The following is a 12,272-nucleotide window of genomic DNA, read 5'->3' on the forward strand; positions in this document are numbered from 1 at the left end:
ACAGGGAACCAACAGCATCCGATACCTTTCTGGGAACAGGAGAGTCACACTTGTTAACCTTCACCTCGAGTTTTAAATACAGCAGTGCAGGTACAGGTGGAAAAGTCAAGGTTGCCCGTTATGCAAAGCCATCCTGTGACTCCACCCACTGCCATGGAAACACAGTCGCGGATGAGTGTGAGGATGTGGATGTGGCAGGTGTGTTGTATGTGTCAGTGGGTTTGTGGAAGTGTATGAATTTGCATGAATGTGTATTTGTATGTTTGTGACTGCTTGTGTATGAATGTTATTTGTGTGTACTTTTGAGTGAATGTGTTCGTGCATTTGTGTGTTCGTGTGTTCATGTATGTGTTTGTATATGATCATTTGTCTGTGAGAGTGTATGACCATGAATGTGTGAATATAAACGTGTTGTGTATGGGTGTGTATTTGTGTGCAGTTTGTATGGGTGTGGGTATGAGTGTAAAAGTGTGCATGTGTCTATATTGTGTGCATGAGTTTGGTTGAACGTGTGAATGAGTGTATGATTTGTGTGTGTAAATGTGTGTGGGCGAGCGTGTCAGAGTGTGCATGTGTGTGGTTGCCTACGTGTGTATTTGTAAATGGGTTTGTATTTCTGTGTGTAGGAATGCACGTTGTGGGTGTTATTTGTATACATGTGAGTGCATAATTTTCTGTGTGCTTAAGTATTGCATTGTGTATTTGTGCGAATATATTTGTGTGTTTTGGAGTGTGTGGTGTCTGTGACTGTGTATTTGTGTGTTCCTGTTTGTATGCGTGTGTGTAATTGTGCAAACGCAAGTGTTTGGACTGTGTGCACCCTGTGAGTGTGCATTTGCCTGTGTTTGTGAGTCTATATACTTGTGTGTATGTGTGTGTGCGCGCGTGCTTTCAAGCGCGCGTGTGAGCGGGTGTGTGCCGTCGCCGCACGCCTCCACCTCTGCGCGAACCGCCCCTTCGCGGCCGGAGCAGAGGCAGCGGCCTGGCCGGCGGGCGAGGGAGGGACGCGCGCCGCGGTTAAGCGGGCTGCGCCGCCGTCACCGCCGCCGCGCTGACTTTGCCCTTTAAATCGGTCTCCAAGCCGATTACAGCTGATCTCCCACGTGACGTTTTACCTTCTGTCTCCCGGAGCGAGTTGCCCGTGGACAGTCCTCCACAGGCTGCGGCGCGTCGCGCCGCCCCAGCCCGCCGCGGGGGCTCGGGCTCCCGCAACTTTGGGCAAAGCAACGGCGACCGGCTGTCCTCGCGGGGCCACTCTCCACGCGGGTGTTGGGGGCTCCGGGGGCTTCGCTCGGCCGGGAGGGCGGCGGTGGCGGAAGACAACGTGCCCCGACCACAGCCCGGCGCCCCTCGGACCCGCGCCGCGCCGCGCCCGGAAGGCAGACGGCGTGCCCTGTGCGCGGCGCCCGGAAAGGGGGAGTCCTCCGCCGTCGGGAGCCGAGCGGGCGCGCCTTCGGACGAGCCGGCGGGAGATGGCCGCGAGGCAGGGGTGAGCCCCCAGCGCCCTCACCATGCAGAAGAGCGTGCGCTACAACGAGGGGCACGCCTTGTACCTGGCCTTCCTAGCCCGCAAAGAGGGCACCAAGCGCGGCTTCCTGAGCAAGAAGGCAACCGAGGCGAGCCGCTGGCACGAAAAGTGGTTCGCCCTCTACCAGAATGTGCTCTTCTACTTTGAGGGCGAGCAGAGCTGCCGCCCGGCGGGCATGTACCTCCTGGAGGGCTGCAGCTGCGAGCGGGCACTCGCGCCGCCCAGGGCCGGGGCCGGGCCGGGCGGCGCCCGGGACGCTCTGGATAAGCAGGTACCACGCGCCATCCCCTCCCCGTCTCCCTGCCTGCGGCCGCGGCAATACCCAGTTCTTCTAAGCCCAGAGGTCGAGGGCCCGATCCGACAGTGGGACCACCTTCCGAGATTTCGAGATTCCCCTGCGGCGTCTGTGGCAGGACAGCTCCCCTCCTCGGCCTCCCCATCTCCATCCCCGCCTTGTCGTGCATCTCCTTGTGATCCGTTGGAATAGGGGCTCGGCTTTATATTTTCCGAGACCCCGAAATCTGTCGGGTCATTGCAGCTTCCTTGCTAACCTTACATTGCTTCTCTTCAACCTGTTCGGAAGGACTTAGTGTGGCGACGCGGGTTGACACCTGTTGGATTTAGATTGGCAAGACGGAACTAACTTATTTGTAAAAGTTTGGTTTCTCAGTCACCCAGCTAGTGAGTGTAGGTTTCTTTGCCTGCAGATGTTTGATCAATGGCTGTGCAGGGAACAAGCGGGGCTCCCAGGACTGACGGGCACTTTCTGTTGGTCACTTTCAATCTGTCTTTGTGGTTTATGTCAGTTTACTTTAACATTTGGCCTGCTGTGTCTAATTATGAAGGTAAATGTGTATCCGTTTCCCTCAGGATTAATATTTGGTAGCCACATTCCTGCTATGTGTAAATATGCGGGCATTTTTAAAGAACGCTTCTGTATACTTTTAAATGAATGCTTTGAAAATGAATGTGACCTTTTTATTCTGGGTCATAATTTTATTAGTTTTGCTATGTTTTGCACTTAAGGAGGAAAAAATCCTCCAGATTAGTAACTCCCGCCCCCCCCCACCGCCTCCCATTCCTGCAAGTGCGGAATTTGTATTTTTTTTCAATCACCATTTCTTATTAAAGTTAAAGCAGACTAATTTTATGCTTCCAAATGTTCTCACTTTGCTTCTAGATCTCCACCTTGAAAAAAAGAGGCTGATGGTCTTTGTTGTTGCATAAAAATTTTTAGCAGCTTAATTTTCCATGTAAGTCAGGCCAAACAGCTTCTACTGCAAATCCCTGAGGGCGGCTGTGAGAGGCGCTAGGGATGGAAAGATGAGTAAGATGCCTACATAACCCCTGGGGGCTCATAAAACAATGTGTAAAATTAAGAGGAGCTAAATCTAGATCAACCAGAAGTTTGATTTTTTTCACTGTGGTTTCACTATAAATCATTCAGACTTAACTGATTAAACTTGGTATAACACTTATACATCCAAAAATTTAAAAATATTCCCTTTGGTTTTTGAGGGCATGTTGAGAGTTCTTTGAAAAACTGATTTCCAATTTTGTAGATATAGATACTGGAAATATAAGTTTAAATTTCAAGTCAGGCATTTTAGAAATTAAACTGAGAGCAGGAGGAAGGGTTTTGAGGAAATAGGTAGAGACTTTTTTCAGGATCTATTTTTTTTTTCTTTTCTATTGGTGAGTTTTTTTTTTTTTTTTTTTTAAGGCATGTGTTCCAAGGCCCATGGGAGCAAAAACCAGTAGGTTTTTAAAGTGTTATTACGTCTATACTAAAATAGGGTACTTGAAATTATTCTGAAGATACATCATTGACCCAATTACAAATAATTTTTTCTTTTTGTGTTTATAATAATATCAGGAGATAGCCACTTTTGTTATGAGCTGGGAGTGGGGAGTTGTTACCTGTTGCACCTTAACGTGGTTGTCTGACCTGTTAACATATGAAAACCAAGATTTTTCTACTTGGAGAATATCCAGACTCTCATCTTCAGGACAATTTTCTTTATACTTTATAAAGAAATGTAACCTCCAAATAGTTTGACTTTCATGCCACTTTCTAATGGAAGTCCTAAAAAGGTCCCCTTATTAAGAATTTTTTCTCTGTTTATCATCATACAAGTTATGAGTATTTCTCAATCATTTATACATCTCTTTGAGGTTAGAAATTAGAACCTTTGGTGTTTGTAGTAAAGCTGAGATGTAGAGAAGCAAGCACTCTGAAATGGATTAGGAGTTGGATTGGGAAATCTGTCAGTTTGTCTTGTGTTAGACATGCTTCTGTGACTTGGGTTGGCTTAGCAGGCTGATATTTTTTGTGTAACACTGTCTGTCTGGGTGTGTTTGAAGAATGAAGAAGAAACTGCAAAGATAAGAAAAAAAAAGTTTACCTTAAATCTACAGTTTATGCAGTTGGTTCTCTTTCAGTTAATTTGTATTGCTAATGTGCTCACTTCATCTCAGGCACCTAGACATGGTGGACCTGTGAAACTGGTGAGGTAGAGGGTGGATGTGAGGCGCTGAGCAGGGATCCTTTCAAGGTCTGCTTCTCCAAATATGCTTCTGGAACTTTCCACATATATGTCTCCATCAACCCCATAAACATACTTGAAGGTTAGGACTTGAAACGGGACTTAGGGAGGCAGAATGGGCTTCCTCCAGAATTTCTGTGTGACTTCTTAAAGGCAAATCTCTTAACATTTCCTCTGTTTTTTCTATTAATGAAATCTGTTTTCAGATGTGTTAATAAAAATTAAGAGTTTGGTTAGGATGATTTCTGAGTTATCTTCCAATAGTGACATCTCCTCTTTCTAAGATTATAACAAAAGTGTGAGCTTTTTGCTGTGCACAGGATGTGAAAGACAATTTCACAAGATTTAAAGATTATCAGTCTCTGTAATAAACACTGCATCTGAGTAGTTAAGGCCAAGCAGGTGATTGAAGTGCATATTCTGATAAATCCAGTCAGCAGATGTGCAAAACTATAGAAACATGACTGCTTGAGACAAAGACGTTCTTATCATTCATATTGGAGGGCGACACATTGTAATGACAGTGACAGTTGATGTAATTCTTGCTATAAAATGCCTCTAATCATTCTTGCCAGTTTAAATTCTATTTCTCCTTCAAATAATTTAAAAATTCTAATTAACTGTGGTAAGTTATAAGAAGAAAACATTCATTGGTTTGCTTCTTCTAAATAATAATTCAAAGTAAGTTGGTTGACAAAAGAAAATTAAGGTTTTTTCCTTTTTTCTTCTTTCCTTCCATCTTTCCTCCCTTCCTCCCTCTCCTTCCCTTCCTCCCTCCCTCCTTCCTTCCTTCCTTTCTTTGACCATTTTATCTCAAACTGTTTCCAGTTAAGAAGAAAAAAGAAAGGTATTTTTCACTTTCCAAATGTGCATAGGTTGAAGGAATATTTGCATTGCTCCATTTTCTCAATAGTGTCCCAAGATTTCACTTTGGTAGGTCCTTGGGAGATTGCAAGGCTCTCTTATCAACCTTCTATAGCAGCTATTTCTTAGGGATAGTTATGGTGATATAATCAAAATGTGTTCAGTTACGGAAAATTTTAAGTGATATTCATTTTCTTGAAAATGTGTGTTCGTGGTACTTCTTTCTAAAAGAGCTCCATTTATGGAAAATGAAAAACTTACCTTTTGTTCCAGGTGAAGGTGTTTAAGGAGGAAGGGAATTTGTATGTAGTAAGTACCTTCTATGTGCCAAGCTCAGTGTTATCTTCCATTATTGAATCTAACTTGAACCTCACTTCAGCTCTTGGAGACTGGTAATGTTCTTTCATTTTTACCTATGATAAGACTGAGGCTTAAAGAGTTTTAGGAGATGACCAAAGTCCAACTCTAGGTAAGAAGATTGAATAATCTTGAAGAGTGCCTTACTAAGGAGACTATTTAAATCCACTGAGGTTCAAGAAATTTCAAATTTGGGTGGAATAGGGGCTGGGGTTGTAGTATGTGAATCACTGTTTTGTTTATTCTTATTTCCCCTTAAAAACCATTTACAGGACAGGTTCGATTCTTGAGAAATACAATTGCAGACCATTACATTTTCAAAGAAAAATGAGATTTATGTTTAAACAGTTTTACATGGCATTTGTTTACTTCAGTAAGGAATCTTTAAAAATATTTGCTCTGAGGGTGAAAATACACATCCCAATTAGCCTGATCTGTTTAAGTGGTTGTATCTGTCTTGCCTGCTAGCAGGAGAGACATATAGGGACAAAGCCATCTTTACTCTTATTTTCCTGGGAATGTTAAGTGGTCTATTCAGCCTGATTTCAGTTGTTTCAGTGGGGGTGGGTGGTGGGTGGGTGGGTGGAATCCTTAGTTCTGGAGGTTTAAAGTAGTAGATACTTGTCATATTAGTGCTGAATTAAACATGTTGATTTAATTTTAAAGGGATTAAGGGTTATGTGATTTCCCCTGTCACCTCATTTCTAGCCAGTCATTTTAGCCTTCCAAACTTGTCCACCAGCAGAAGATTTTAATCATTTTATCAAATTAGGCAGAGCTGCACGTAAGCCCTGAAATATTTGTAGAGGGTGGGGAGTGTAGATCATGGGTTTTTGTTCCAGTTCATGTTGTTTAATTGAAGTATAATAACAAACTCAGTGTTTCCTTTTCAGTGTTTGCTTATTGAACACAAATAAAGGACAAACGGAATAAAAGTATTTGTTAAATCTTGTAAAACGTTTTAAAATGTAATTTAGGAAAGAAATGACTTATCACTTGAACTTTGTAATCATTCTTCCAATTTAGATTTAAATGAAGAAAAATAACCTATGGATTAGAAAAATATAGTTCTTTTAATTTTGACTACACACTAAACCTTACTATTTGTATTATTGTACTTATCGTTAAGAATTCTACATAGAAAAATCCATCTTTGATGTGACAGATGTACATAAAAATGAATTTTTATTGGGACAAGTATTTTTCTGTGGGTTTTAATAAGTGAGCGCTAAATGTACTACTAAATGGTGGAAAATATTTGTAGTGTGATAACAAATTTTTTACTTTCTTTCAGGAATTAAAAAATAGAGATATTTTTCTTTCATTGGATGATAAGTCCTAAAGCATGTATGATAAGCAAATGTTTCTGGTTTTAGCAAGCAAATATTAGTAGTTTGTTAAAACAGTTGTTGGTATTGCTGTTTGTTTAATGCAGATTATACTTTTTAGTTGACCTTGTCCATATTTTTCAATAAATATGCATGCTACGTCAGTGTAATTTTAATTTTGTAGAATAGAAAAAGCTAGTATTTAAGATTATTTTGTAATGAAATAAACCATATTGACAAGTAATATGGATTCACTCAGGTCTGAAATCCTAATTTCACAATTTTAAAGTAGCTTTATGTTTTTATGCCGGTTTATTTGTCCTATAAGAAAGGGATAGGGGCTTCCCTGGTGGCGCAGTGGTTGAGAGTCCGCCTGCTGATGCAGGGAACACTGGTTCCTGCCCCGGTCTGGGAGGATCCCACATGCCGCAGAGCGGCTGGGCCCGTGAGCCATGGCCGCTGAGCCTGCTCGTCCGGAGCCTGTGCTCCGCAACGGGAGAGGCCGCAAAGGGAGAGGCCACAACGGTGAGAGTCCCGCATACAGCCAAAAAAAAAAAAAAAAAAAAGAAAGGGATATGTGTGTGTATGTTGTGTGTATGTTTATTGAGTTTATCTTCCATCATTAAATATTAAACATTTGTTATACAGTTATATATGTTGGAGTTTATAGGTTTTTATTTGTGTCATTAAGACATGTATTTCAAGACATGAGTTGTAAATCCAATCGGTGTACAATTTGGGGTGCTTTATTATACAGGACTAGTGATTTTAAGTTAATCATGGTATAAATTCCTCTCTGAAATTAGTTTATCTTAATTCAAGACTATGTATAGTAAAATCTTAGTTAATATTGAAACAAAACTAGAAACGGTATTTGTTAGGTATCAATATAGCACTATGGTAAACGTTTGGTTACTGTATAATATTTGGCCATTATTCTAAAAATTAACCATTATTCCAGAATTATTCATTACATTTCAGTTGGTGTAATTTTCAAATATTAGCTGATTGTGAAGTTAGAAATACATTATTTTGGCTCCACCAAAGGGTATATTTTACCATTTTTGCCCAAGGAATTCAAATATGATTGTGTGTATATTTGGGGGGGGGAAAAAAAACCAAACAGCAAGTTTTCCTTTTCCTTTTACTTGAGAAAACATTGGTATCATAAAGTGGAACAAGGATGCAGAAAACACATGTTCTCACACTTTTCCTTTTTACTAGCACTGGAAAAACTTACTATTCACGAAAAATGAAGATTCAAATCATTTTTCTTAAAACTCCTCATAGTGAATACAAAATGCTTCAAATATACTTTTAGGGAGACGGCAGAAAAAAAACCAAGTTTGAGTTGATCTGTGTTTATTTAAATAATATTTTTCTTTTTTTTTTTTGCGATACGCGGGCCTCTCACTGTTGTGGCCTCTCCCTTTGTGGAGCACAGGCTCCGGACGTGCAGGCTCAGCGGCCATGGCTCACGGGCCCAGCCACTCCGAGGCATGTGGGATCTTCCCAGACCGGGGCATGAACCCATGTCCCCTGCATCGGCAGGCGGACTCTCAACCACTGCGCCACCAGGGAAGCCCCCTATTTCTTTTCTTTTTGAACTGTAAAGGAAGAAATGAGAAAGTTAGGGAGGGCTGTATAAGTTACAGCATCAGAGTACAGTAAGTTAATGAAAAATAGAATTCTCATAAGATCTGAGAAGATACAAATAAAACAACCTTAAGAAAAGCTATGCTTAAAAATAAAATTTATTGACCCTTTAGTGCTTTATTTTTTAAAATGTAGGCCATAATTTCTTTTATTAGCTCTTCCCATACTTACCATTGTGACATTGCTGAGACCAATGATGATGATGGAAACAGCCAGGGATCTGAGGGACCCTGGTTACTGGTATTCGCATTCTTTTCAGGTTCCTAAAATGTTTTGTTTTGTCATTTTCTGATTTAATGTAGACAATGCCTGATTCATTTCCCGAACTGTATTTATGAACTCATGCCATTTGTGTGACTAATGTAAACAGGAGGGTTAGTGCTGTCAAATAGAGGGACGACTGGAAAGCTAGGAGGTTTCCTGGGTTAGAAATGTGGGAATGGGGAGGTAGTAGCCTGGCCTAAGGCTCACTGTGGAGCATCATAACTCTTTACAGAAGGAGTCATAACAACATAATGTCAGTGATGCATAGGTATAGGAGGCCACTCATATCCAGTATGAATTTGCTTTCTTTTAAGTTTAAGAATATCACTTTCCAGGTCAGATGGTAGTATTGTGTATGGTTCCGTTCAGGAGTTAAACCGTGGGGGTTTCAGTCTCCACTCAGCTGCTTACCAGATACATGATGAGCAATTTCTCTTTCTAAGCCTGGACACCTGCCTGTGTTGGGGATCACGATAGTACCTACATCATCCGGTTGTTGGGAGACTCATAGGCAACAGTCCAGGCCAAGCTCTCAACACAGGGCCCAGCACATACGTAGCACATTTGTCAGCTGGTGTTTTTATTACTCCCTTTCTAATATAATTCTTTTTTGATTTTCTTCTTGTTGCTTTCATTACTAGGGTCACTTAGGTGTTTTTTTCCTTCCTTCCTCTTTAAAAAATACTTTTAATTTAACACAGACAAAATAGAACAGTTTAGGGAACACCAATATACTCATCGTAGAGCTTCAACAATCTTCAGCTTTCTTGTTATCTCTGTTTTTCTCCACACATGGCTTTTTTGTTGTTGTTGTTGAACTATCTTAAAGCAAAGCCCAGACATCATTATTTCACTTGTAAATAAGGAAGTTTTTGGGTTTTGGCATAGCTCTTGTTTGGCGCTGAAGATTGTACTAGGTGTAGCTCTGAAAAGAATGATCCAGGAAATAGTTTGTAATGTGTTTCTCTTTTAATGTGTGTTACTGTAATTGTCATCATCTTTTTGTTTCTTTGATATCATTTTAAAGGAGAAAGCTTGAGACAGTAGTTGTGAGGACATAAAGGTAGTAGAATTAGCTTTTAAATAAGTTCCGGCATGTTAAATCCTAAAGAAAAATTTCAAATCAGTTTTTAACCATGATCATGGTGTAAAGGTATTTTCATGATTTGACCACACTCTAGAAGAAATTAAATTATTGCTGGTTCTGTTACTGAGGGATCTTCTTTTCTTTATTGAAGTCCATTTACCAAACTCTTTCAGCAGCTGGAAGAGTCTTGCTTAGAGTTGAGTGAGTGCTTTCTCCTCTGATGCCATTAATGCTTCTCATCGCTCAGTATTTTGCATAGTTTTGCAACAATCAGGATGTCATCCATAAATCAGTGTTTCATCCATCTTTCAGAATCAATTCTGAGACCCAACAGTAGGCAATGCTATTTTAAGGCAATTACTAAGGTTTCATTAATCAAGTGTGCAGTTTGCTTTCTCTAGTGTTGCTAAGCTTTTCTAGGGTGAGTTGGTCTCTGTCACATGATTATTTGCCTTAGGCTTTTTTTTTTTTTTTTTTTTTTTTGCGGTACGCGGGCCTCTCACTGTTGTGGCCTCTCCCTTTACGGAGCACAGGCTCCGGATGCGAACGCTTAGCGGCCATGGCTCACGGGCCCAGCCACTCCGCGGCATGTGGGATCTTCCCGGACCGGGGCATGAACCCGTGTCCCCTGCATCGGCAGGCGGGCTCTCAACCACTGCGCCACCAGGGAAGCCCTTGCCTTAGGCTCTTTTGATTGCAAGGGAGAGATATGAACTCAAGTTGTCTTGAATGATGGGCACCTCTGTGTGTGGTGGGGGACAGCGGGAATATTGTAGGGCAATATAAGGGCAAGTACCGCTCTACATTTATTGTGACCTAGCTGTGCTTTGGACATTGGTACTGGCTAACATGTTTTTCAGTGCGTTTATGCGTCTTTGGTTACTTACTGCCTCTGTTTTCTCATAATTTCTGCTTCCCCTCCTTCAGGCTGCTGTGCCCCTCGTGATACTGACTCAACATATTGTGGCCCCTTTCTCTCTGCTTTTACTGCTTCAGTTCTCACTGCAGCATCTCTTATTCACTCAGTATATTCAAGCTCGTCTTTCTGTGAGAGAGAATCTGATCGACTCAGTTCACATTTTGGGGGCTAGACAAGACCATTGGTCTCTGACCGGTCCATAAATTGGCTGTCAAACAGCAGGGACTGTGGGTGAGGGATTTTCATGGAAAGTTTGGTGTGCGTGAGAGACATTATTATTGACATGTCCAGTGTATTCATCAAGCTAGTAAATATTATTTTCACCAACTAATATTTATGCATTTAAGCCACCTTCTTTTCCTTCAGTAGTAGCTGTACATCCTTACCTTATCAATAAGATCTTTCCAGTAAGGCAGTTTCTGTCCTCTGGTCCTGATAGACCTCCTGTGTTGCTAAGGGTTCATGTTCATAATTTCTCTTTACTTTCTTAATACTTTAATATTAAAAATTATTTGAATGTTGTTCTTTTAACAATAAGCATATTTTTCAAAGTATAGCATACATATAGAAAAGTGCACACATCGTAAGTGTGCTGCTTCCTGAATTCTCACAAAGTGAATATATTTTTGTAAGCAGCATCCCGATCAAGCCATGGACATGATCAGCCCTCCAGAAACTAACCTCATGTCTATTCCTCTTCAATGCTCCTCCCCATGGGTAGCCACCATCCTTACTTCTAACATCATGGATTGCTTTTGCCTGTTTTTGAACTTTGCCATTGACTCATGCAATAAGTACTCTTCTGTGTCAGACTTCTTTCCCTCAACATCACATCTGTGAGATTCATCGATGTCTTTGGGTGTTGTGATTCATGCCTTTTCAGTTTCTTTGTAGTGTTCCACTGGATGAGTATACACAGCTCCTTTACCCATTCTTTATCTACTGTTGATGGAACACTTGGATTGGTTCCAGATTGAAGCTATTACAGATAATATGGCTATGGAAATTCTTGTACAGATATTTTGTGCACGTACATGTATACATTTCTGTTCGGTATATACCCAGGAATGAACTTGTTGGTTCATAGGACTTACTTACGTTCAACTTCAGTAATTACTGCTAAACAGTTTTCTGAAATAGGTATATCAATTTATGTTCCCGCTAGCAGTGTATAAGAATTCCAGTTGCTCTACATTCTTGCTAATACTTGGTATTATCAGTCTTTTTAGTTTTAAGCATTCTAGTGGGTGTGTAGCAGTATCTCATTTTGGTCTTCATTTTCATTTCTCTGATAATTAGGTTGAACAGCTTTTCAGGTATTTCTTGACCATTTGATTGTTCTCTGTTTTGAAGTGCTTGTTCAACCTTTTGCCCATTTTTTAAAAAATTGAGTTGTCTTATTGATCTGTAGGAGTTTTAAAATATTAAGTTAAACTCTATGAATTGCCATTTTTGAATGTCAAAAAGAATTGAACATCATCTTGTTCATCCTAGTATATATGAAGACACGAGTCCTTTGTCAGTTATATGTATTGGAAATATTTTCTCCTACTCTGGTTTGCCTTTCTACTTTCTTACAGGTGTCATTTGATGAAGAGAAGTTTAAAACTTTAATGTCGTATAAACTCTCTGTCTTTTTCTTTGTGGCATTTTTCTGCCCATGAAATGAATGGGGATGGGGACAGCATCCGGAGGTGCTTTGTGTAGAAGGTGCAGGAGCTGG

At 40.8% G+C, this 12,272-nt stretch overlaps 1 protein-coding gene across 6 annotated transcripts in view; it reads left to right on the forward strand.

Moving 5' to 3' along the window:
- Positions 1-973: 973 nt before the first annotated feature.
- RASGRF2 (Ras protein specific guanine nucleotide releasing factor 2) overlaps positions 974-12,272 on the forward strand; it is a 232,965-nt gene continuing 221,666 nt past the window's right edge. For all 6 annotated transcript variants that reach the window (XM_060295960.1, XM_060295961.1, XM_060295962.1 and 3 more), the window contains exon 1: positions 974-1,799. In XM_060295960.1, the coding sequence (XP_060151943.1) occupies positions 1,512-1,799 (288 nt within the window). In that variant the 5' untranslated portion in view covers positions 974-1,511. The remainder of the gene's footprint in view (positions 1,800-12,272) is intronic.

Source organism: Globicephala melas, chromosome 3, assembly GCF_963455315.2.
Source record: "Globicephala melas chromosome 3, mGloMel1.2, whole genome shotgun sequence".
NCBI classification, from domain to species: Eukaryota; Metazoa; Chordata; class Mammalia; order Artiodactyla; family Delphinidae; genus Globicephala; species Globicephala melas.